Below are 26,062 nucleotides of genomic sequence, written 5' to 3' on the forward strand. Positions count from 1 at the left end.
ATCACTCACTCTTCCCACTTGGAAGAAACTGGAAAATTGAAAGGTTGGGCTAGTTTGGTCCACTTTTTCTATAATACTGATTATCTGACATATGCCATGCACCCTAACAAGAGTATGTAGGGCTAAGGACCAAGAGGCCCACAAGAGTACCACACAGGCCTAGAGAAGAAGTCTAGGAAAGAGGTGGGTAATGGTAACCAGGAGAATGAAGACAGCAAAAGTTGAATTTAGCAATTGGGTCATGAGATATTAAGACCAGTTTTTGTTGCTTGTTGAGGGCAGAAACCAGACTACTGTTTGATTGCATTCTTAAATATTTTTTATTTGAATAAAAGTCAAAAGAGGTAAGGTAGCTTTTTTTTTTTTTAAGATCTTATCAGCTGTTACCATTGGGATCATGTGACCATATTCCCCCAGTGGCATGAGCCTAACTCCCTAACATCACTCCCTACCAAGTACTAGATGAAACAGCAAGGCAATAGCTGATAGGTACTTTCACTCTCAGTGTACTTTCCTGAAGAAGGATAAGCTAATGCAACATTGTGTGGGCTGGTAAGTTTCAGATCATCATTTACAGGCTGGAACACTCCCAGACTCAGGCCACTTTCTGGCAACTAATTTTCAGGTAAGGAATTATTTGACCTGAATCTCTCTCCCCAATTTTTCCTCTTAGGTCTCGGCATGGTCACACCTATCAATGACCTTCCTGGAGCAGATACATCCTCGTACGTGAAGGGAGAAAAGCTTACTCGTTGTAAACTTGCCAGCCTGTACAGACTTGCAGACTTGTTTGGATGGGCCCACCTGGCAAATACATACATCTCAGTGAGTCCTTCGGCTTTCAATTCCTTTTTTTAAAATCCCAACTTGAAGGTAACTGTGCTCTCCTCACCTTTACTCAGAAGTCCAGTTTTCAGACCTTGTTCTCCGAACGTAGCAAGCTGGACCACAGCCTCATCCTGATTTAAACCTTATCTTTGAGAGGCTACTGTTAACCCCAACTTTCTTCTCCATTTGTTACCTGTGTTGTTTCTTTAATTCGGACCAGTCGCAGAACCTATCTGAAAAGAAATCCTCCTGGCAGGATTTTCTCTGTGTATCAATTATATCTAAGAGTCAGTGATTTTTTTTTTTTTTTTTTTTTTAATGCTTTAAAAAGCATTTGGGGCAGGGAAAGTAGAGGAGGCAAAGGAGGTTTCCTCCTTGGTCTTTATTTTTTAAATATTTTTTCCCCGTTCTTCATCATTATCTTGTTTTCATGTTGCCACACTTGGAAACAAGACGATGTTTGGAAGCAAAAGGTATGGAAATAATGTGTTATGAAAATGGCACAGATATGAGATACAATTTTCCTACAACTTTTCATTCCTTCCTCCAGGTATACCTTGGTTTCCCTTTCTTTTCCACCTTAATTCCTTCCTAGGAAGAGATTTTTTTCTCTTTCCTTTGCCTGTTTCCCCTTAATTTCCATAAAGTAAATCAAAATTATAGTCATATCTCATTAGGTTGAATAATATTGGCATTCATTTATCCTGAGATGACCTGACCCTAAACAACCTTAGAACTCCCAAAATAACACTTTAGGTAAGTCCAGTAAATGAAGACCTAATGTCAGATTTTTTTAGCAAGTATTGAAGGCTTGAGGGAAGAAAACTTTTCAAGGCAAGTTTCATGTTGCATGCCTTTAATTTCTGCTTTGTCCATCCCCCCACCCAGATATCTTACAGTTATTCATTATGAGTATATTCTTAGTCATGTTTACACTGTGAAATATAAACACCTCATACTAATTCTATTTTGTTTTGTTTTGTTTCTCCCAGGTAAGAATAAGTAAGGAGCAAGACCACATAATAATAATTCCCAGAGGCCTGTCTTTTTCTGAAGCCACAGCCTCCAATTTGGTACAATTTTCATTCCTTTGTTACTTTTTCTGTGCTTCCTTGTACTTTTCTGACAGCTTTTAGCTTTTAGTAGCAGACAGAACAAGAAGAGGTATGGATGGAAAAACATTTACTAGTGAACAGGGAAGAATTTGGAAAGTTAATGTTGATTTTTTTAAGAAGAGCATTAGGGTTCAAGAAAAGCAGGGTAGTTGAAGAGCCTAATAAATGAATTGATCTAATCAGTAAACCCATTCATGTTTTGAAGAGATTCTTTTGATTTTTTTTTCTGTACTCTGTAATTTGTTTAAACATGCACACACACAGTCTATAGGTTTTATAGATAGATTTAAACAAAGTTCAGTTGGTGTGAGTATAGGGTGTGACATTCTAGCATTTATTTTTTCATGATTGTACTCTGGAGTACTGTCATTGGCCTCTAGAGCAGTAGGAACTTTGTTGATTCTAGTGCTGTGGTGTTAATTAGCAAATAGACATTTTCCAGCAAGTTCAGTAAATGCCAGACCGGTCAGCGAAGAGCTTAAGTTATTCAGTTTCTTAAAAACTGTACTTCTTGCTCAATGCTATTTTGTTGCAGACTACATGTTGTAAATAAAATTCGGTGGGAACAAAGCCACACCCATTCTTTCAACAGTCCTTTGTGGCAGCTTTTTTACTGTAGTGGTAGAGTTGAGTAGTTGCAACAGAGGCCCACAAAATCTAAAATATTTGCCTTCTGGCTTTTGACAAAGAAGTTTGCCACCCCCTCCACCCCAACCCCACCCACCAATTTAGCTTGTGGAACACGGGAAACTTTGATGCTTGTGTACCAATTAAGTATGTCTTTCTGATTTTTCCAGGTGAAAGTCAATATAATAGGAGAAGTGGTTGATCAGGGAAGTACTAATTTGAAAATTGACCATGCAGGCTTCAGTCCCCATGCCGCGATATATTCAACACGTCCTGATGTTAAGTGTGTGATACACATCCATACCCTCGCAACAGCAGCTGTAAGTCACTGAAGGGCCAAAACCAACAATGACCCTGGGAAGTGTTATTTCCATGGCTTTCCTTCCATGATGCTTTATAATCTTCATTCTTTCAGACCCCACCATTTGAAGTCATTTTCAAAGTATTAATCCTCTGCATAAGAAAGCAAAAGGCCCTTTGGACTAAATGCTACTGTTCTGGGAAAAAACTGGAGAGAGAGCATTTGCATTTTTAATGAATCAGTTTAATAATCGCGTCATTGAGTTCTTTAGAGCAAAGCTTCTTTCCTAATATCTGGCACAGCATGTAAATAGAATCCCCAAGTTCTTTTCTTTCTCTTGAAGAAGCAAAGAACTAAAATGGGAGGAGTCTGGAGTGCTGAGCACAGTGAATAGGCCAGTGCTGCGTGAGCTGACTGAAGAATCCAGTTCTTCCTGTGAAGGTGTAATCAGTAACCAAATGTGTTATCTTGGCATGAACCCGATCAAATAGGTGTCCTCCATGAAGTGCGGGATCCTTCCAATTTCTCAAGAGTCCCTGATCCTGGGAGATGTTGCTTATTATGATTACCAAGGGTCACTTGATGAACAGGAGGAGAGAATTCAACTGCAGAAAGTTCTGGGGCCAAGTTGTAAGGTGTGTAGTAGAGTCTCTATCAAAGGAGCTATTTTTGTTGCTGTTACTGTTGATGAAAGCAGTGTGAGCTATGCCAGTTATTTAAAGTGATTGCTTTGGGATTCTATTTTAGGTGCTGGTACTCAGAAATCATGGTGTGGTAGCACTTGGAGAAACAGTTGAGGAGGCTTTTCATTACATTTTTAATGTGCAGATAGCCTGTGAGACTCAAGTAAGAAAAATTTTTACCCCTCTCCCTGCCTTTTTTTGCTTTATTATTTGTTGGGTTGGGTATTGTGTTAACTTATTTCCAGGGTTCTATCAGTTGGTGTCTTTTTGTTTTGTTTTGTCTTGTCTTTTAAGAGAAGTTGTTCATTATAACTGAGTATTTCTTGAAAACAGGAAGAAAGAAAATTAAAATTTATGTATAGACACACCAAACCTAAGGCCTTCATAAACATAATTTTCTTCATAGTCCTACTTTTCAAGACGGCATAGCTGCACATTTCTCCCTTTTCACCCTCTCGCGGTGTGGTGCTAATTGATGAACAGAGATGACTGCCAGTTACCAAAGGTCAGCTGTGTTGTGGTCACTTTGATAAAAAGGGTAAGAGCAGCACCAGAAGTTTTAGGAACTCATGCAATTTCCAGAGGTTCCATAGCCTCAGCCTCATTATTAAAATGGATTAGATATTTATTAACCCCAGAGAAGTTGGGCATATTTAACAGCCCTAATTTCCCCCCTTTAAGAAAAACCAGGCAGATTTTCTTGAAGCAAATGGTTAGAATCTGAATTTATTGGAAAGGCTGCAAAAAGGAGGGGAGAGAGGGGGTGTACTTTTCCTACCAACTTTAACTGTTGTTAACTACCAACTTTTTTTTTTTTTGCTTTAATGGTCAGTCTTCTCAAATGAGGCTATGAAAAGCTTCATTATATTGAAATAACGAGGTGACTTCTGCTTCAGTATTCTTAAATTCACAATATGGTGTTTATATTCCTTTAAAATTATAGCTTTCAACAAAAGTTTAAACTGGACGGCCATGGGAAAACTGCAAGGAAAGAACTTTAAAATTTGGCAAGAGAATTCAGTTACTTGAAATATATTAAAGGGTATGGCTCTAAATGTGTTTTCCATCAGGGAGGGTCAGAGCCCTGGAAGGTATGGATAGATGGAAAAGCTCCTAAAGCTGCCTGCTTTCACAAGTTTCTTTGTTGGTAGCCTGAAGACATGTTACAGATACTTGCAGAATCAAACTTGTGCCTTTTTCAAAGTGAAGTGCTCGTTCCAGTCTTTCCAGTCCTGTGCCTCTAATACTGTGCCATCAATTACAGGTGCGGGCACTGGCGGGGGCAGGTGGGGTAGACAATCTGCTTGTGCTGGACCTTCAGAAGTACAAAGCTTCCACTCACACTGTAGCGGCATCTGGAGGAGGAGGAGTGAATATGGGTTCCCATCAAAAGTGGAAGGTTGGCGAGATTGAGTTCGAAGGGCTGATGAGGACTCTGGACAACTTGGTAGGTAAAAAATTGACCATGAACTTGATTTCATGTTTCCAGATTTAGGACCAGATGTCCCCTCCTCCCTGTGGTTTGCGAACATGCTCATTACTCCTCTGGGAGCAGTGTGACCCTAGGAAGGAACTTGGTGTATTTTAAGACTTGGTGAAACAGACAACTGTCATCTTATCTTAGATTTTTACCCTCTTCCGCTAAGAGTCAGAAAGCAGATTGCCTTCAGACCCAGGAACAAAAACTCAAGTGAGCACTGAGATTTGGCCTCCAGAAAACCAGTTTATATCTTGGAAAGTGTTTCTGGTCAGCAGTTTTGAAATTACCTTTGTCAGAAATAGTTGTGTGAGTGGAAATTGCTTTGTCAGCTGAAATCAATTTTAACTAGATCTTGAAATTTGCTTAACTTCAACTCTAGTGTTATGTGGCAGTTAAGTGGAGTTTGGAAGGATTTCCCCTTTTTGTTTTTCAGCAAAAGAATCATTTGTTTAAAGAATTAGCCTCTAAATGCTGTGTTTGGGACAAGTTTGATTGCTTCAAATGTGGTTTCTCCCTCCCCCAGGGATATAGAACAGGCTATGCTTATAGGCATCCTCTCATTCGAGAAAAGCCAAGGCACAAGAGTGATGTAGAGATCCCAGCCACTGTGACTGCCTTTTCCTTCGAAGATGATACAGTGCCCCTCTCACCTCTCAAATACATGGCACAGAGGCAGCAGCGTGAAAAAACCAGATGGTTGAACTCGCCAAATACCTACATGAAAGTGAACGTGCCTGAGGAGTCTCGGAATGGGGAGACGAGCCCCAGGACCAAAATCACAGTATGTCCCTACTTAACATGCTTTGCCTTTACTAAAGATTTTGCCTAGTTACTGATGAATTGAATGGTCTGTGTTGAAGATATTGGGAAAGTAGAATATAATAATATGACTGTAACTTATTAGATAACATTTGTGCAAGGCACTTTGTTCCACATGCCGTACATAAATTATGTCTATTTATTTCTCCTACTATGGAGCAGATGCTGTTTTTCTGCTCCATTTTATAGATGAGAAAACTGAAGCACAGAGGGATTAACTAATCATCTGTGAATCGTAGAATCAGGGTTTGAAAGCAGGCAATCTGACTCTGGAACCCAGTTCTATCCATTGCATGATGACTGGTTTATAGTTATAGTGTCCTCATGAATCAGAACTATAAAAGTTGTCAACTCCTAATGGTGCCAAGTTTTGTGAATTACTGCACGTAGCTACCCTTAGGCAAGATCTTGTAGATAAAGAAACAGGTAATCTTAAAAGTTTTCAACGTTTTGTCTCAGATTTGGTTTAATTTTGGAGTGCTTATCATTATCATTAAATATTCTCTAGGTACTCAGAATTAGTTCATCCTATCATATAAATCAGTAGTATTCAGTATGGAAATACCTAGGCATCAGTGTTTTTTCTCTAGTCAATATGATTTCTTATCTCCTAGTAAAAGAACATATGTTTCCTAGAATTAATTTTCTTGAAAGAACTAATGGCTAGTCATCATTAATCTTGATAAATATTATCCTTCTTCGAGGGATATGATGGATAAATGAGAATTATATAAGGCTCTTCCACCCCTGTGGTGCCATTATACTATAGATTACTACCAGATTATCCCCTTTGCAAAATGCTAGTCAGGGGCTTGGCCCATTCTGTCAGCCAAAATTTTAAAATGCAATCTGAAAAACTAAATCCTAAGAGATTTCTTGAGTCCTTTTTGATGACTTCTTAGCCATCATCACATGATAAAACTTCAGTGCATGTGGCAACTCTAAATGTGAGTTAGTGTGAGATCAAACTCTATATGCTTGAAATATTTTCACCAACATGTTTAAAATGCCAAAAGGAGAAAATTTAAATAGCTGCATAATTTAGTGTTCTTCATGGTACCAACATTTGTTTGTTTTTAAGTGAACGCTAATTTACCACCAAAAACTGCTTAGTGAAATTCTTTAACATGTTGGCGGTGTATATGCCCCCACCCTCTTGAGTCAATAAACAGTTGTCAAGAATCTACCGTATTTCCTTAGTACAAAGCTTCATTCTAGAAAATTTTTTATTTTTTTTAGTGGATGAAAGCAGAGGACTCTTCTAAAGTTAGTAGCGGAACACCTATCAAAATTGAAGATCCAAATCAGTTTGTTCCTTTAAACACCAACCCGAATGAGGTACTAGAAAAGAGAAATAAGGTAAGACATGGGTCTTCTGTGGCTGGAGGAGGCATTTTTATGCTGTTTTATGTTTAAATCACTAGGGACTGAATCTGATTAATGCTAAGTTTAGAGGTTTGAATACAGAAATTGCCATTTAATTCTGTATAATTTTAACTTGTATGGAATAGCTCCAGCTCTTTTCTGGTTTCTGATAAGAGGGCTATATGGGGAAGAAGTATTAGACATATTTCTGCTGTATTAGTGAAAAATGTAGCTCTCTAACACTGCAAGACAATAGGAAATCTCATGTCAAGAGAAGTGGAGGAGATTAATGTGAGTTGTTAGGATGGTGAAAGAGAGCTTCATGGAGGGGGAATTAAAGCAGCCCTTACCCGGGGTGGTCAAATAGTAAGGAAGCCAAAGGTCACCTGCAGAGTTGCCCCTAAGAACTTCTTACTGTTTTTCAATTCAGATTCGAGAACAAAATCGATATGACTTGAAAACAGCAGGACCACAGTCTCAGTTGCTTGCTGGAATTGTTGTGGATAAGCCTCCTTCTGTAAGTCCATGAAGCAATATGATCTTTGTTTTCCCAATAATTTCTGCTTTTTAAATATGAGTAATTGTTTTTACTAAAGTTAATATAAACACAAGTTAAAAAGTCAAATAATCCACAAGACTTAAAATGTCACCTTCAATTCCCAATTTCTAGGGGCAAGGACTTTATTCTAGCATTTACTTTGGTTTCTAAAGAACATCTTTATTCTCCTTCTTGATTTATCAGTTTTAGACTTCAGTTTTATGTCATCAAATCTGCTTCATCAGCTTAAACCATTGTTTTATATATCACTAAAAGAGATATAAATGCTGACATTTATAATTGTTAAGAAACCAATGATAAGATGAATCCCAATTTCAGAGATGAGAAATTGTGAGAGAAAAGCACATCTTAGAATTAATGAAAGATAATAGTGACTTCTTTTATGGATGATGAGGATTTAGCCTATTTACACAAGGCTTCCCGTTTGCATTCTCCCAGTAAGGTTGTATCACGATGTTTTGTCTAGGTAGCTTTCAGTGTTTATATTTTTAAATGCTTACTGCTGAGCCAGATAGTATTCCAAGATGACACTTCCTTTCTTAGACAACTTTTCTGCCTCCGGAGAAAAAGCTGCCTCCTTTTTTCATTGGCTTAGTATTTGGGATACATTACGCTTAGTTCGATGTGAGAGTTGGACTGTGAAGAAAGCTGAGCACTGAAGAATTGATGGTTTTGAACTGTGGTGTTGGAGGAGACTCTTGAGAGTCCCTTGGACTGCAAGGTGATCCAAGCAGTCCATCCTAACGGAGATCAGTCCTGGGTGTTCATTGGAAGGACTGATGCTGAAGCTGAAACTCTGATATTTTGGCCACCTCATGTGAAGAGTTGACTCATTGGAAAAGACCCTGATGCTGGGAGGGATTGGGGGCAGGAGGAGAAGGGGACGACAGAGGATGAGATGGCTGGATGGCATCACTGACTCGATAGACATATGAGTTTGAGTAAACTCCGGGAGTTGGTGATGGACAGGGAGGCCTGGCGTGCTGCGGTTCATGGGGTCACAAAGAGTCAGACATGACTGAGCAACTGAACTGAACTGAGGCTTAGTTCTTCCCAAACTTTTCTTACTATTTTCCATAGAGTCAAAGGTAACAGGTAGTCTCTCAGGTCTAGCTCTTTGCCATTGTCATTAGGGTCCAGATCTCAGCTAGCTGCTCTTTAGGCCAGATACACTGGCTCATCCTGAGGGTCCTGTGCTTCTCGCTGTGTGGTTCTGTTTCCTGCATTCTGTTTCCAGCATGTCTCCCACTTTCTTGATTTATTCCTTTATCATTGAGCACATCCTCTAATAGCTTTCTGAGAAAGGATACGTATCATAAGAGGTAACAGTCTGAAAACCTGTATTCTACCTTCATATGTGCATGTAATACAGAATTCTATTTTGCAAGTAATATGAAAAACATCACCATGTTGTCCCCTAACTCCCATTAATGTTGAAAGCAGGAGAGTATTGTGATTCATGTGCCTTCCCGTTTTTTAAGACCTTTTCTACATTCCTGCTATTCTGAGATTTTATGATGGTGTGCTTTGTAGTAGATTTCTTTTTTGTTTCCATTTTTAGCATTTAGTAACCCTTTTCAATCTGCAAAGTCTTGTCCTTCAGTTCTGGGGATTTTTTAAAGTATTTCTTCAGTTAAGTAGTCTTTTTTCCCTTCAGTTTCTTTTTCTGTCAGATTATATATTGTTGTTGTTCAGTCACTAAGTCATGTCCGACTCTTTGCCTCCCCTTAACTGCAGCACGCCAGGCTTCCCTGTCTTTCCCTATCTCCCAGAGTTTGCTCAAATTCATGTCCATTGAATTAGTGATGCCATCCAACCATCTCATCCTCTATCACCCTCCTTTTCCTCCTGCTCTCAATCTTTCCCAGCATCAGGGTCTTTTCCAGTGAGTCGGCTCCTTGCATCAGGTGGGCAAAGTATTGAAGCTTTAGCTTCAGCATCAGGCCTTCCAGTGAACCCTAACCCTAACCCTAACCCTAACCTTTAGGTTAGGACTTTAGGACTGATTTCCTTTAGGATGGACTGGTTTGATCTCCGTGGAGTCCAAGGGACTCTCAAGAGTCTTCTCCAGCACCACAGTTTGAAAGCATTAATTCTTCATCACTCAGTGTTCTTTATGGTCCAACTCTCACATTGTGCATGACTACTGGAAAAACCATAGCTTTGACTAGATGGACCTTTGTTAGTGAAGTGATGTCTTTGCTTTTTAATATGCTGTCTAGGCTTGTCATATCTTTTCTTCCAAGGAGCAAGTGTCTTTTAATACCAGGGCTGCAGTCACTGTCCGCAGTGATTTTGGAGTCCAAGAAAATAAAATCTGTCATTATTTCCACTTTTGCCCCTTCTACTTGGGGAAGTGATGAAGTAATGGGACCGGATGCCATGATCTTAGTGTTTTGAATGTTGAGCTTTTTCACTCTCTTCTTTCACCCTTATCAAGAGGTTCTTCAGTTCCTATTCACAGGATATATATTAATATACTGTTAGTTGGATCTCTGACTAAGCCTCTGATTTTTTTCTTTCCTATTTTCTCTTTGTCTTTTAATCCTACTTTCTGGAAGATTTGCTTGACTCTATTTTCTAAGCTTTCTATTTAATTTTCTATTTTGATTTTTTTTTTAATTTTAAGACTTCTTATTCCCTCAATGTTCCTTTTTCTTTCCTTATAATATCTTGGTCTTATTTTCTCTTATAGATTTCCTATTTTCCCCTCTTATTCTGAGGATATCAACTTCAGTTTTTCTTCAGCTGCCTTTATTGTCTGTTTCTTCTGAGTTCCCTTTTTCTTCTTAATTCTGGTCTCCTCCATGTTGGAAACTTTTCCTCAAGTGTCTGGAAGTCCATGGTAGTCTGAATGTATTTAAGAATGAGACACTGAAAGCCAGTCAGAGCTCAGGTGTGTGCAGAGCTTGGGAACTGATGAGCTCCTCTGCAGGGTGCCTGGATATGGACCAGGTTGTTTCTTTCAGGAATGCCCAAATGCTAGTATCTGTAGTTCTTTTATCTGGGGTCATTTAATTTATCCAGAGAGTTCTCTAGTCTCTTGCCAGTCTGCCTCCATCATCCTGGGAGCCCTTAACTGTGTTTTCTGTCCCCAAATCAGTCGTTCTGAAGAGTAAGTCCCTGATCTTCTGCAGAGATGAGAGAGAGAGAGCACTGCTCATGTGTGTGGAACAGGAAAGGGGAGCTGAGAATCTATCTGTTCCTTCTTCACACTTCTAAGTTGCCCCTTTTCAGCTTTTCTTCACCACAACTTTCTGTGGTACTTGAGCCTTATTCAGACCTCCACGGCACACAAGCATTCTTTTTTGCATCCTTCTTTGCAGGGCTAAGGTTTCAATTCTCTCATCTCTGCCACCTACTCTTCTACCTGCTTTCCATCTTCCGACCATGTGTTACCATTTCTCATCCTGTGTTGTCTCCTCTTCCATTCTTTTGTCCTTAAAAGTTTATACCATTTTTGCTACTATTCCTTTACTATCATTTTAGTAGGGTTTGGGGAGGAATTTTCTTTTAATGCATGCGTTCAATCTGCCATGTTTAGCTCAAAGTCTCATTGATTTCTTTCCTAGAGCAAATAGGTACAAGTTTATTTTCATGGCAGATTTTAAAAGTTCTCTTGGTGCCGTTTCATTTTTCGAAGGCTTTTTTTACAAAGGCTTTTTGACATTCTTGGTTTTTAAGGTATTTCTTAGTTACATGGAAATTTCTAGAACTTGGTTTAGTTTTCTTTTTTTTTTTTAAAGTTATTAAAATTGACTTATGCAGGCTTGCGGAAGCATCACTGGCAGTTTTAGTCTATTGGATCAGTGGTCTAAAATCACTAATCTGGATATGAATATTTTAAAACATGTTACTTTATCATTTCTTATGGGTGTTGTGAGTTAGGGTGTCACATCATATATACATTTAAGTGAGTGTATATGAAGTTGTGGGTATATATAGATGTAAATATATATAAATAAATATACATATATGAGTATTACTCTTGGTAACAAGTCAGTGTTTTTTTTTTTTTTGCAAGACCATGCAGTTTGAAGATGATGATCATGCCCCACCAGCTCCTCCCAACCCCTTCAGTCATCTCACAGAAGGAGAACTTGAAGAGTATAAGAGGACAATCGAACGTAAACAGCAAGGCCTGGAAGGTTAGTTCACTTTGAAGTTAAGCCCCAGCTCACCACACTGCTAACAGAGCCCCTTGAGTTGGATGATAGAAGGCAGTCAGGATTTTTTTTTTTAATGTTTCTTTACCATCAGTTGTTCCATGTGCTCTCTCTCAGTCTTTACTTGAGTGTAAGTAGGATTAAAATGTGAAGAGTTACCACAGACCACGTAAGTTAACATGTAGAGAAGACTGTTTTCCTTAGAAAGTAATCTGATTGCTAGCAGAAAGTCTTCTATAGTAAAGTGAAATCCCCAGATGAGTAAAGAATCAGTAGCTAAAGTAAATGTAGATAAATTAATAGATTTAACATTTCAGAAAATGTGGCTTTTTAAAAAATTTTGTTTTACTTTGACATAATTGTGAATTCACAGGTATGTAGCTTTAATGTTTTGTAAAATCTCTGTTGCTCCTGGATGTCTCAAGATGTCAGTACTGTAATTTCCAAATCTAAAGTAAAGTGGGATGCTAGAATTTTTATGTGACTTCCCTTAAGCACATGGGCACTCTAGTAAGGTTTCTTTTTTCTGACTTCAGAACCCTAAGTAAGGGTTGCATTTAAGAACTGTTCATGAAAACACCAATTGAATACTAGCTCACTTTTACTCAAGAATAAGAGATTCTTTATAGAGAGGGTTCTCAGTCTTGGCTCTTTGGATAAGCTTCAGACAATCTATGAGCCATCTGAAAAATATCTTAAATATAATATAAAATATAATTAATATTTGCTTAATTTTATATTTGAGGAAGTCAGGGGTGCAGGGTAGAGGACAAGAAGTCTATGACCCCCAAAGAGCGTAAGAGCCTCTGCTTTAAAGCATCTTCAACACACAGTTGAAATTTTTACCCAAAGCAAAATAGAACCACTAGTTAAAGAATCTTTGTGCCTATTTGATATCATGTAGAAAGAACTAATGACATCTGGATCATCCAGGAAACAGTTCTCATTAGTGTGATAGTGTCTTTGTGACAAAAGGGAGTCATCCTGATTCATTAATATAATCACATTAAGTGTTCTAAGTGGTATTCTTCAACTTATGTTCATTCTAACATAAGGTTGGAAACTTTATTTTTGTATTTTGTAAAATGTCCCTCTTTAATCTCTTATTTTTTGAAAGCCTAAAGATGCCAGGTAACAAATATATAGCACAATAGAACCATCTCCTTGTATATATAACTTTATAAGTAGTTTCTTCCACATTCATTGTGACCTGAATTAGCTCACTAATATTGCTCTGAGAGGAATCACTAATTGGATATTATTCAAAAATTCAGTGAGGCATTTTGCCTCATTAATGTAGCATCATTGGTGAGGCTTTCAGATTTCCTTTCATTTGGCTGCTCAATGTATTTTTGGTTTTCTAACACTGTAGCAAAAGCTAAATGCTTAACATATTATTTGCCTGGGCTGCCAGTAGCCATGCTTCCTTAAAGCATGTATGTCAAATTAGCAGTAGCAGCCGGAGTGTTAACACATGAACCTCCTCTTTCCACACATAATGGTCGATGTGTGGGATAACTGTGAGCATGCTCAGCTCATGGCTGAAGCGTTTATCATCCCCGTGTATGCAGGTATTTGTTGTATGCACTAACCTTCCTGAAACCTTAATGCTTTTTTGTTTTGCATGGCTTTTAACTAAACTCTTATCCAACAGATGCTGAGCAGGAATTACTCTCAGATGACGCTTCATCTGTTTCACAAATTCAGTCTCAAACTCAGTCACCGCAAAATATCCCTGAAAAATTAGAAGGTATTCAATGTAATTTCCCACAGCCTTCACCCAGTTAATCTTTAGAGTCTGTCCCTCTGTCATTTGTCTTCATATAAAGAAATTGAACACCTGATACAGTAAGTTTCTTACCATGCATTTTACTTACAGCTCCCAATGATTTTATTTTCTTTTATTATTATGGGGTGCTACTTTTGTTCGGCATTTATACTGACTTACCTTAATCTGGATATTTGGCAACCTAATAGTTCTTAAGAATTTGTGAAATTAAAATTGGTTTGTCATATGTCTTCCAGTCAGAAGCATGAAATCTTTTTCAACTTTGATTTCCAGATGACTCCAAAATTAAAGAAAAATATATGTATGTTGTCTTCCTCATTTATACTGACTTGATTTACAATGAAACTGTCAAGTCATCAAACTGGACTTATCTAGCCTTCATTCTTTGTTCTAACAACTTTGTTCCCTTTATACCATTTAAGAGCATTAGCTTCATGCTAATAGGCCCATAGTCTATTAAAATAACCATCTGTCTTTATTGGGATCAAAGTAATGCCTTAGTACATTGCTTAAGCATTTCAGTTTTGTAAAATAAAGCAAAGATGTTGACTATATAAAATAACAAAAAAAATCCTCCCCTTTTATAGAAAACCATGAGCTATTTTCCAAGAGCTTCATCTCCATGGACGTACCCGTCCTGATAGTGAATGGCAAGGATGACATGCATGGTGTTGAAGATGAGCTTGCTCAGCGAGTAAGCAGGTTAACCACAAGCACCACCATAGAAAGCATCGAGATAACCATCAAGTCTCCAGAAAAAATTGAAGAAGTCCTGTCACCTGAAGGCTCACCTTCAAAATCACCATCCAAGAAAAAGAAGAAATTCCGCACTCCTTCTTTTCTGAAAAAGAACAAAAAAAAGGAGAAAGTTGAAGCCTAAATAGAGTCTTTTTATAATTGTTATTACAATGTGACGTTGCACATTAAAAAACCACATATAAGTTGATCATTAATAAGCAGTGGTAGATCAGATTGGGGGTCTGTAGCAAACTGGACTTTTAAGAACTGGAAAGAGTTTTACTAAAAGAAAAACATATTATGAAAAACACTTTCAAAGTCATCTCTCATTTTCTATGTCCCAAAAAGGTTTTGAATTTTTAAACAATTGCTAGTTTTGATTAGCTTTGCCCTCATGAAGTATTATTATAATCCCCACAAACAGATATCTGTCTGAATTACTTCAGGCCTTCTACATAATATCTGGAAAGAAATTACCAGTGAACAAGTGAGAGAATTTTTGTTTCTCAAAACCTGCTTCACTTGGTAATGAGATTATAGTTTTTTATCATGATTATTGACTGTAACTTTTGGGTTCCCATTGTTTCAATGGGCATAACAGAATGCTTTAAAAACTTCTAAGATAAGAATCTATAGCATTAGTATACACTGGCACATAATTGTTTTTTTTAAAGTTAAGAAAAGATTCATTTGGAATTTTATTCATAGTATGAAATTTCCTCACCTGAAGTAACTTTGTTTGAAAAAAAAAAGGTCATTTTAGTAAACTATAATTTTTGAAAAGTTCCTTTTTTATTAGTTTAGAAACCCCCTTATTTTTCAATGAAGGGGATTTTATACACATAACATGGGTTATTTAGTTTAACTCTGGCAAAAACGATTTTTGTATGTTGAGACGTTTGTATACCATTCAGTATAAAAATGTCATAAGCCTATTAGCCAATCATTTAACAGTAGAGCACATTTGAGGCTGCTTGGTACTAAGTATACTTTAAATATAATTAAAGAATCCAGGGACTTAGTATCAAAAGGGGATTAGAGCATTTAAAGGCATAACAAGATTCATATTTGAACCTTATAATGTATTTTTCTCTTAGTATTGCTAATGAATGAAAAAGCCCTCGCGTGGTAACCAAATGGGAAGGGAGAGACTGAGAGGAGGTGAGCGGTGAAGGGGATAGGAGAGGTGTTAGGAGAAGGGTTCTAGGGTGATGCGGCACAGTCATGATAGGGTTTGGAGTGTAATTTATTTACAGCATGTCCCCAGTTGCTAAAATCGTGATTCTCTACCAAAACCGTTGTATTTCTTAGTTGACATTCAAGTTTTAAAAGGGTGAAATCCTTTTTAACGTTATGATTTTTAGAAGGTGGCACAAGAAGAAAGCAGTGGGTCTAATCTCCACACCCCCACCATGAAAAAACTACCACTTCTTAATTTTTACCAATTTTTCTTATCTTTTCAGTTAACTTTCTTTCTAATGTAAATACAAATTTAAACCTAGGCTAAATATAGTTGTTTTTTTTTAACTTTCACCCAAGTAATGTCACAAATCAATGTAAAATCAATGACCCAAAATAGTCAATGAGTAAAAAATAATCCAAATTATTTCTGGAGGGTGAGTTGGTGTATAAAAAAAATTCCATGGATTATAGTGTGTTGCGGGGCTGGTTCTGTTTGACTGTGAGTGTTTGACGATGCAAAGTTGAAATGGAGCCTGGAAAGTTCGTTCTAGATCTCACTAACTACTGGAGTCAGTGTTTTAATCTTAGTGGAAACCTTCAGTTGCTTAATTCTGTGTTTGAGGATTCTTTTTTGTTCTACATCATTTATGTTGTATTACAACGTGTGTAGAAACAGTAACCTGTGAACTATGCTTTTCCATAACTTTTTAAAAATATATATATCTTAAATGAATGCAATGTGCATAAGTATTTTTTAAATGCAACAGTGAACTATTTGCACCTTTTGCTAATGCCTCTATTTACTTGCTTTGGCATAAAGAATGAGCCAATGAACCTCTGTGTCCTGTGGAAAATGTATAAATGTTATCTGATATTGCTCTTAGATGTAATGCTAATTAATGTAAAATCACAAATAAACAGTATTTTAAATAGATGGACTTAGTATCATGAGCTTTCTATTCAGGAGTGGTTACTTATCCTGAACTACTCTGTGGACTGTTGAGTTTTGTACTGCAGTGAGATTTTGAGTAAGACTGACACTTCTGAATAAGGAATGTCCTGATACATTTATTTTCAAATTAGTTGAAAATTAACTAATAAGCCCTTCTTGTTTCAGCTCATTTTGGAAGAAATATTCCCCAAGTGACCTATTTTTCTTTCTTGATAGGATGTGACAGTCTTAAATATTTTTCTGGCATCTATAGAGATCTTTGAAGGATTTAAGATTCTGATTCTCAGTCTCAGTGCTACATGGATGTAGAATAGAAAATGTAGTATATATGTTGAGTTTATACATTACTTCTCTTTGATTTTGATTCATGTAACAACATAACATTAAAAAGATAGTAGAATAGAAAGGTTACAATTATACCACAATATTCAACAAAATAATCTATTCTCTTCCAGCTCTTGTTATGTATGTCTTTCCTGTGTATTGGTTATCATGGTATGGATGTAATTTTATTCAAGATTTTTTTCTACTTACTATACTATAGCATATTCTATCCTGAAAGATTTTCAAACTAAATCACTCACATGAATGATGTCTTATGATTTTTTTCCACCACTTTGTCCTAAAAATAGAGTGCAAGAGGGGAAATCATGTTAATTGAGGGTTCTGGTTAATTGAAGTTTTTACTATAATTACCCATTATAAAAATGAAGGGTTTGGGCAGAGAATAGATTCATAGTCTTGGGCATATTTAATTATTACCTTGTCTTGTAAATAACCCTTTGGTGAAAAAATTGCTGTTTTAGAAAGATGCTCATTTGAAAATTCCCTTTCATAAAGCAACAAAGGCAATTATCTTCAGTCCTCACTTGAGAGTCCACAGAGCATGAAAGGTAGCATTGCCTGTACCTTTTCCTCTATTGATTAGTATTTTCATTCAGCAGGGAATAGAGAAAACCAAATGGATCAAATTGTGACAGCATTGGATTTCCCTAATAGTAGGTTTTGTTTTGTTTTGACACAGGCAGAGAACACAAAAAGGCAAATTGGTTATTTTTTAAATTCAAGAGTGATGTATATATGCATCAATATTGCAATTTCAACCAAACTAGAATTTTAAACAAGCAATCTTCTCTGTGGCCACTAGAGGGTGCAGTAGACCTAACAATCCTGTGTATTTCTAGTCCTTGAACTTTCCTTTTCTGAAAGGCTAAGCACCACCATGTTTATTGTCAAATACCCAGAACTTAGAAGAGTTTGTTGCTTATCATTCTCCTCAGCGAGACTGTTCTCAACTTTGTTGTCTCAGCAGGCCCATTTCACCAATGCAGATACCATCAGCAGGGACTCTAATGCCAGTGAACACAGTGACAATTGTTGAGGTGTGGTCTCAGAAAGAAACCATGGTGGGAGTTTTCACGCCTGAGAGTGGCAATATAATACCTGCTTCCAAAAAATAACTTGACAGTTTTTTGACTGGGGAGATAACTGATAATGTCTGTCATTTTTTGACGCCTTCTGTGTTATCAAAAACTATGCTAAATCCTTTTCATGTATTACCTCCTCTGGCCTTTCCAACATCTTAAGAAAGTAGATGATATTATCCTCATTTTGTAGATAAAGACTAAGGCTTGCAGACAACAAAAAGGAGGTGCTAGTGTTTCACTTTGAGATACAAATTTTTACAATTCTAGTACTGTGTGTGTGCCAGGTCCGATGTGTACGTTTCCTGGAGGGAGTGGTAGCTTACTTAGTGTGAACTCTTAAGTCCACCCATGCTGAATTCATGTTTTGATATAAGATGGGCTGTAGATTTGGGATGAAACATTAACTTTTGATTTGGAAGACTTAAGTTTACCCCAAGAATTAAGAAATTGATGAATACCTGAAAAGTGGGAACAACCTGTGGTAATACGATCCTTTAGGATAAAGAACCAGCTCTTGAACCTTCATCATGACACCCAGAAGACAAGATATCTGTACTTTTGCATAAGATGCAAAAAAGAGTTGGGCAGAAGCTCTTTATCTTTGCTTTAAAAAAAAAAAAAATTTCCAAAGTTGGGGGCAAGGAGAGACATTCTAAGGAAAGTTATTTTTAAAACCTGGAAAGACTGCTTAATCTAGTTATAGAAGTATTTTTAAAGATAAACTGTACCAACTTAAATCTTATTTAAATGGACATACTTGGAGATGATCTTCCTTGGAGAAAAATTCTAGCATACATGCTGGAGATCAGAACAAGAAGCCAGCCTTTGGGAGTTTTCAGAGATTGCATTTCTAAGAGATGACCATTAGGGGGCAATCCTGGGTCTAAATTTAGTTTAGTTGATGGAGGCCAGTTACTTCAAAATGTCTATTTGGGGCTTGGATTTGCATCTGTTTTCTGATTATGTGTTACTGGATGCAGAATCAGTTCAGTCGCCCAGTTGTGTCCAACTCTGCGATTCCATGGACTGCAGCATGCCAGGCCTCTCTGTCCATCACCAACTCCCCAAGCTTGCTCAAACTCAAATCCATCGAGTCAGTGATGTCATCCAACCATCTCATCCTCTGCCATCCCTTTCTCCTCCTGCTTTCAGTCTTTCCCAGCATTGGGTCTTTTCCAGTGAGTCAGTTCTTTGCATCAGGTGGCCAAAGTATTGGAGTTTCAGATTCAGCATCAGTCTTTCCAATGAACATTCAGGACTGATTTTCTTTGGGATTGACTGGTTGGATCTCCTTGCAGTCCAGGGGACTCTCAAGAGTCTTCAACACCACAGTTTAAAAGCATCAATTCTTGGGCACTTAGCTTTCTTTATGGTCCAACTCTCACATCCATACTACTAGGAAAACCATAGCTTTGGCTAGATGGACCTTTGTCAGAATAAGGTTGAGGACAGTTTATAAACACTGAATTACTTCATGCATTCCTTACAGCCTAGTTATCTTGTTCTGACTTAGGAAGAATTAGTCCTCCAGAGAAGTTGTGCTTGCCTAACACTAGTCATTCAGAGACAACTCAGCCAGGATCCAAGCACAGATCTTCAAGTCTGCATCTCACACTTGTCTGCAATACCGCAGTCTCCCTTGGAAGCCCATTGGATCATAACCTAGAAACAGATAAATAAAACAGTTATATATAATAAAACAGTTATCTAAAATTCCCTGCAAATTAATGTTTAGGACTTTATTACAGGAATAGTTGAGAGAAACATTGCAGAACAGAGCTCGTGTATTATTTATCAATAATTGTTTTTCCTAAAATTTCAAGTCAGTTAGACGCTGTGTGACACTCTTCTGTGTTTCCTCTCAAGTGAATTCAGATAGTGATTGCCTTCCTACTACAACCTGTGATGTTTAAATGCCATTTATACCTTAAGTGACAAACTGATATGTTTTAATATTCCTTCCATAGCAAATGTTATATGTCTTATCTAGCAGACAGGTGGACATGTCTCCAGTTAACAGTTATTTTTAAGGCCTGTGTAATTTATAGTTGGTTAAGTCTTGATAATGAAGCAATAGTGAAAGTTACTGATTATTTCTGCACAAACTACTTTAGGTTCTGTCACTCTTGGGCCAGTGCTGACCTTGCTTGTAATAGTAAAAAAAAAAAAAAAAGAAAATTCCTTATTTTCAGTCCCGAGTAACTCCTATCTCCAGGCAACATACTAGTTCCTGGCTAATCTCTATACCTTAAAATCAATAGCATTGATTTTATTAATCCAGTTTGGATGTTCACAGAAAAACTATTTTTCTGAGAAATCATTCAGGCTCTAGCCTTCTGAATCAGACTGGATTCTACCTGTGGAATGTGTACCTCTCTAAATAAACTTGCTTTTAAACACACAAAAGTAATAATAAATTCCTAAGAAGTGATTTAAAAATTTTAATATGCTTTTAAAGTAATAGACAAACGAGTAAAAAATATTGTCCGTAAGAGACTGTACTACATATTATTTCAAACTCTTACAGACAAGATATTTTCTCATTGTCCATTTATATTTGACTTTCACTCCAAAGGGTCAGTAGTATGAGCCCTGTGGAAGGACCAATTTGGAGTGTTAATTATTGGACTTCTTAGACCAAAGAATGTCCTATTGGGCTGATATTTAGACATGAGGGTTTTTCAAGAAAAAAAAAAAACGAATTTTCCAAAGCAGTAATATACTAACAGACAGGGATGGAAATGAGGAAGTGGTGTGGTTGTAAGAGGCAGACTATTCTGTGGATTTTCCACTGGTCCTCTTGACTTAAATTATATTTTCTGGATTAAAAAAAAGAGAAACCCTGACAGTCCCAGCCTGGACCTCGGAAGTACAGTGCTGCCAGACGCTTTCCAGTGAGTTGCTAGACTTACTTCATGTAAGGGCGCTTTGTTTTATAAGCAGGATCTAAACTAATTGTTTTTTCCAAGAGCAATAGCTTCAGAAGACTCTTACCGAGCAGGAGCTATGGAGGAAGTCGTTGCAGCACTCTATAACTCACCCCTTTCCTGTTGAGTAATGCTCTGGGGGCTGGATTTCAGTGGTGGCTGGTTGGGCAGACTTTGACTTTAGAGTAGGTGACCTCCTGGGTTTTATGAGAGAACATGTAGATACAGCCAACTTGCTGGCAGGCACAGGCCTACTCTTCCAAAGGTGTTTACTGGACTAACAAGGTTAAACATTACTTCTTACCTGATTTCTATTTTGGAAATGTTGCCTTCAATTGTTTCAACTGAAATGAAGGTCATTTGAGGCTATTAAGACAAACCAAAATGTATTCCAAATATTACCCACCAGGCCATGGTGCTGGGAGGAGGGGAAAAGAGGGGAGGGTTGAAGCTCCCACTGCACTTGGTTGTTTGGGTCTGTTAGTGTGTGTTAGTCACTCAGCTGAGTCCGACTCTTTGCAACTCCATGGACTGCAGCTCACCAGGCTCTCCTGTCTGTGGGATTCTCCAGGCAAGAATACTGGAGTGGGTAGCCATTCCCTTCTCCAGGGGATCTTCCCAACCCAGGGATCAAACCCAGGTCTCCTGCATTGCAGGCAGATTCTTTACCGTCTGAGCCACCAGGGAAGCCTATTAAGCCCTTTAAAATACGTTGTGTGTGATAATTGAGGTGTTTCATTTTTAAAATAATCTTTTAGGTAATTTTACATTATAGTACCATGTGTGTGAAATAACTTCGTATAGGTATGGTCTCCTGTCTCCATTTTGACCTTTAGGTTAACATTGAGCAAGAGTACATGCACATACCCTTGCTGAAGTCAGGCTGAGCATGGCTCAGTTAACTGCAGAAGAACAGGACAGACTGGGTGGGGCAAGCTCTGGAATCCTACCCACTCACAGGGCAAAGCCTGGCATTGGGGCAGCAGCTTGAGCTGAAGCAGGTAGTAGGAAGTCCAGCCCAGCGGGTGAAGCATGGAATCCGGAGGACGTGGCAGTCGACCAAAAGCACAATGTGGTACAGTGGTCCGTATCCAGGAAGTTAAGACCCAGTCAGGAACCTGGAGCAGGAGAATCGGACTGTAGCAACCGTGTAGCTCGTGTCGGAGCCCCAGCCCAGGGCTGAGCTTTAAGAGCAGTGCTTCCTCCACTTCCTGTGGAGCAATGGCAAGATCAGGGAAGGAACTTGGGCTTAGGGGTTTGAGTATATTTCTTTAGAACAGAAACTCAGATGGAAGAATGACAGACAGGGATCCTGTGATCAGAGCTGAGGTACACGGTAATGCCTAGGGTCCCAGGAGGAAAGCAGTGCTCGGAGCCAAGACACCAGGTCATGACTGGCCTGCAAACAGGCATGACTTCTTACTGAGTCCCAGACCCACCTTAGTTCTTGTCTCATCAGGACCAGCTCTGAAGCCCACAGCCTGGTGAGGGGGTCAAGTGGCTCCAGCCAATGGAGGCAAGGAGTGCTGCAGAGACAGGAAGGGGACCTGGCCTGACGCTCATGATGGAAGCAGCCCCCACGTGATAACAGACTCAGCGGGGCAGCCAGGATGGGTTATTAATATTTCACCCTAGAACCCAGCTGAGGGGGACAAGGGCCAAGCACTACCAAAACACTAGCTGTCAGAATGGCCCTGTGTTCCTCGGGAACTCATTTTCTCTAAGAAAATACAGAGTTTACCCCAGAAAATGAGCTCTAGTGACAAATCTGGCCCCCGTTCTGGAAGTCAGTATAAGCTGCTCGTCAAGAGTGCTGGTAATTGGGGATTTCCCTGGTGGTCCAGTGGCTAAGACTCCATCCTCCCAATGCAGATCCCTAATCAGGGAATTAGATCCCACATGCTACAATGAAGATCAAAAGTTTCCGTGAGCTGCAAATAAGACCTGGCTCAGACAAATACATAAATAAATATATACTTTAAAAAGAGTACTAGTAATTGGATAGAAGAGAATCAGAGGGTGGTCTGTATTTCTCCTCCTCCTGGAGTAAATGAGGCTATGATTTTAGGTGAGCAGAAGAACCTTGATTCTACATGGTATGTCTCCAGACCCTTGGGTGATGGGTAACAAGCTTCTGCCCTGGGGCAAGAGTCCTCACCAAAATTTGTCTTACCACACTTGCCCAAAGAATGACCTCTCAGTCCACTCCTCCAGCCTGCTGCCAAGAGGAAGACTTCCTCAGGCCCTTACCTGTCAAACCTCATGTCTGTCATTATCCTCTGTTTAAATCATTCTGTCCTCTACTCCAGGAGCTGTCCATAGAACTGTTCTACTCCCTGGCAAACAATCTCTTCAAACCCATCTCCCTTAACCTGCTTACCTAGCAGAAGGCTTGCAGCCTCTCCAGTATCTTCCTAGCTTTCCAGGAATCCTCCACCTGGCCCCGTTGATGAAGCATGTTACTCTCATCAAAATAACTTCCTTCTTTATCAGACTCCAATGTCACTTTAGGGTCATACTTATCTCAGTCTGTCTTAAATTAACATTATGTATTCCCCCTACAAGATTATGAACTATGGGAAAGCAGAGGTTATACCTTGTTGTTCTTTTTGTCCTCCACCATGCTTCATTGAACACTGATGCTGAATTTTTGTTGCTTATGATGGACAATACTATTCATGTTGATGTCATCTTAACAATATGTACATAGCAAAAAGATGTTCTTGTGTATCTTAAATAGCCAAAATCAGGAAGGGGCTTGAGGTGAAAACCATGGTTAGAGTCACTAGTTTGCACAGCAAATGATTGCTACAGTTTACGAAGTGCCCACCCACCACACGTAGGCATTGTCCCACATGTTTTATAACATTATCTTAATTCCCTTTCCTGCACTGAAGGGAACCTGAGGTTTAGAGAGAAGCTAATACTTTGTTTCATATCATTACATAGTAAATGGTAGATCCAGGATTCAAACTCCAAGTCTGTTTCTTACTCTCTGCCAGATTATTCACCAAATGCAGCCCTCTTGTCAGCTGGTAGAAAAATCAAGTGTTAGAACTTGCAGCAATAACAGAGAAGCCTTCCCCAGGCTGTCTCTCTCGTGGCCAAATTGGCTTCTAGGTGAGGAAGAGTTAACCCAGGACAGAGTGCCTGGGCAGCCCCACTGCAATCACTAACTCGGAGTAGGAGAGAACGTCCTGTGCACATATTCAATATAGTTTTGTTTAGGAACCCGAGGACAGCTTAGAGGATCTGTATAGAAAAGAAGACTGGTGTTGGTCTTTTCTTAGCAAACACTACTGCAGGTGTGCTACTAAATTAACAGTGATACGGTCACTGTGTCCTGATCAGCAGTGTGGTTTCTTAATGCATGTATTGCCCAATATTGCCCATTGAATCTCTGCAGATTGTTTAACTGAAGGCTGCTGTCATTGATAGACGTTGTTGGCACATTATAACTCCCTGGGTAAAGTGTAATAGCTAGGATTTACTGAGCATCATGTGCTTTAAATGGATGCATTAATTTACTACTGCAAACCTCCAGATAAACACTATTATCCTCCATTTTACAGATGAGAAAACTGGCTTTAGAGAAGATGCCTAAGGTGGCAAAAGCCGGGGTTGAAACCTACATAATCAAAGTTGAGAGCTTATTTTTTTACTGTCTTTGATTCCCAAGGATAACTGCTGTTTTATTCATCTTTTTCACTTACATGGATCTCTGGGGACAGCAGACATTAATTAATATGCTATTACATTATACAGGGTTCGGGGTTCAAATTTTCTTTCACTCTGTCACTTTTGTGCTAGAATACTCTTGTTCTAGAATGCTAGCTATGGCACATGATACATTACATAGTATCTAATTCCAACTGTTGGACCAATAATACTCTGAAATTTCCATATTTGAAATCCTTGTAGCCTTTTTTTCTTTGTCCAATAGTGGAACATTATAGTCTAGAGCTTATGCTCTGGAGTCATAGGGACCTGAGTTTGACTCCTGGCACTTTACTTTTCTGTAAAATGGGTAGAATAATTGTACTAAACTCTCAGAATGTTTATAAGAATTAAGTGAAATTGTAATATGCACAAAACTTCACATGGAGCTCAGAATCAATAAGCCCTCAATTAATGTTGGTATTGTTAGCATTATCACTTTCTTTGGTCTCCTTTATCTGCCAGGAGCGAATGCATATTAGAAAAAAGATTAAACTGTAAATGGCTTATCCCTTTCAATGTTATCTATCTGAAATGTTGTCATTCCTTTTCTTTTCAAAATTCTCTGTACAATTATGACTAGATTTCCAGTCTTTGAAAGAGGGCTGGCACTTCCCTGGCCAGTGCTTCTTAATCCAGTGGTTAAGATTTCACCTTCCAATGCAGGGAGTGCTAGTCTGATCCCCAGTAAGGAAACTAAGATCCCACTTGCCCTGGGGCCAAGAAATCAAAATATAAGACAGAAGCTATATTGTAACAAATTCAATGAAGACTTTAAAAAATGGTCCACATCAAAAAAAAAAAAAAAATCTTGAAAAAGAAGGGCAGAAATGACAAGGGATGAACATAATTTATAACTGGCCCTTTACCAGTAAGAAAAAAAATTTTGTTGTTGGGAGACAAGGTTTGTAATCTGGGAAGGTGATGGATAAAGGAATAACTGCATTGATTACTCCCAGACAAGGATACTCCAGAGCAGCAACTTCAAGACCAGAGGGGATGCCTAGACCTAAGGCAGCTTCATGGAGAATCCCATAGGTGCTAAGGAGTGTTTGTGGAAACAACCGCCTCTGGGGCTCTTGTTGGAAAGGATTTTCCTAGCTCTCTTTGTTCCCTTGAAAATTGAGTGCCATCATGTAGGGGGTTGGCCATCTGCAGCCTCTGTGGCTCTAACTATCTGATCTTGGAAATCTAAGAAAGTCCTTTATGAATAAGCTTAAATGATATGTCACAATTTTGGTTTTCCCTCTGGGGGATGCTCTGGTGACAGAGGTTAACCAAAACTGTTCTCCAAGCAGCATGAACAAGTCCCAGAAAAGGCATGTTCCTGTCAGTCCTGGGCTGGGCAGAACATTAGTAGGAAAACAAATATGCTTCATAAGAAAAA

At 38.6% G+C, this 26,062-nt stretch overlaps 1 protein-coding gene across 7 annotated transcripts in view; it reads left to right on the top strand.

Moving 5' to 3' along the window:
• ADD3 (adducin 3) overlaps positions 1–16,586 on the top strand; it is a 130,239-nt gene extending 113,653 nt beyond the window's left edge. For 6 of the 7 annotated variants that reach the window (XM_061162606.1, XM_061162602.1, XM_061162607.1 and 3 more), the window contains 12 exons: positions 674–825; positions 1,821–1,901; positions 2,741–2,890; positions 3,363–3,506; positions 3,619–3,717; positions 4,819–5,001; positions 5,558–5,815; positions 7,093–7,212; positions 7,649–7,735; positions 11,802–11,925; positions 13,598–13,693; positions 14,320–16,586. In XM_061162606.1, coding sequence (XP_061018589.1) covers positions 674–825; positions 1,821–1,901; positions 2,741–2,890; positions 3,363–3,506; positions 3,619–3,717; positions 4,819–5,001; positions 5,558–5,815; positions 7,093–7,212; positions 7,649–7,735; positions 11,802–11,925; positions 13,598–13,693; positions 14,320–14,612 — 1,787 coding nt within the window. In that variant the 3' untranslated portion in view covers positions 14,613–16,586. The remainder of the gene's footprint in view (positions 1–673; positions 826–1,820; positions 1,902–2,740; positions 2,891–3,362; positions 3,507–3,618; positions 3,718–4,818; positions 5,002–5,557; positions 5,816–7,092; positions 7,213–7,648; positions 7,736–11,801; positions 11,926–13,597; positions 13,694–14,319) is intronic. The other variant, XM_061162609.1, reaches the window with a different exon arrangement.
• Positions 16,587–26,062: the final 9,476 nt, after the last annotated feature.

This window comes from Dama dama, chromosome 15 (assembly GCF_033118175.1).
Source record: "Dama dama isolate Ldn47 chromosome 15, ASM3311817v1, whole genome shotgun sequence".
NCBI classification, from domain to species: Eukaryota; Metazoa; Chordata; class Mammalia; order Artiodactyla; family Cervidae; genus Dama; species Dama dama.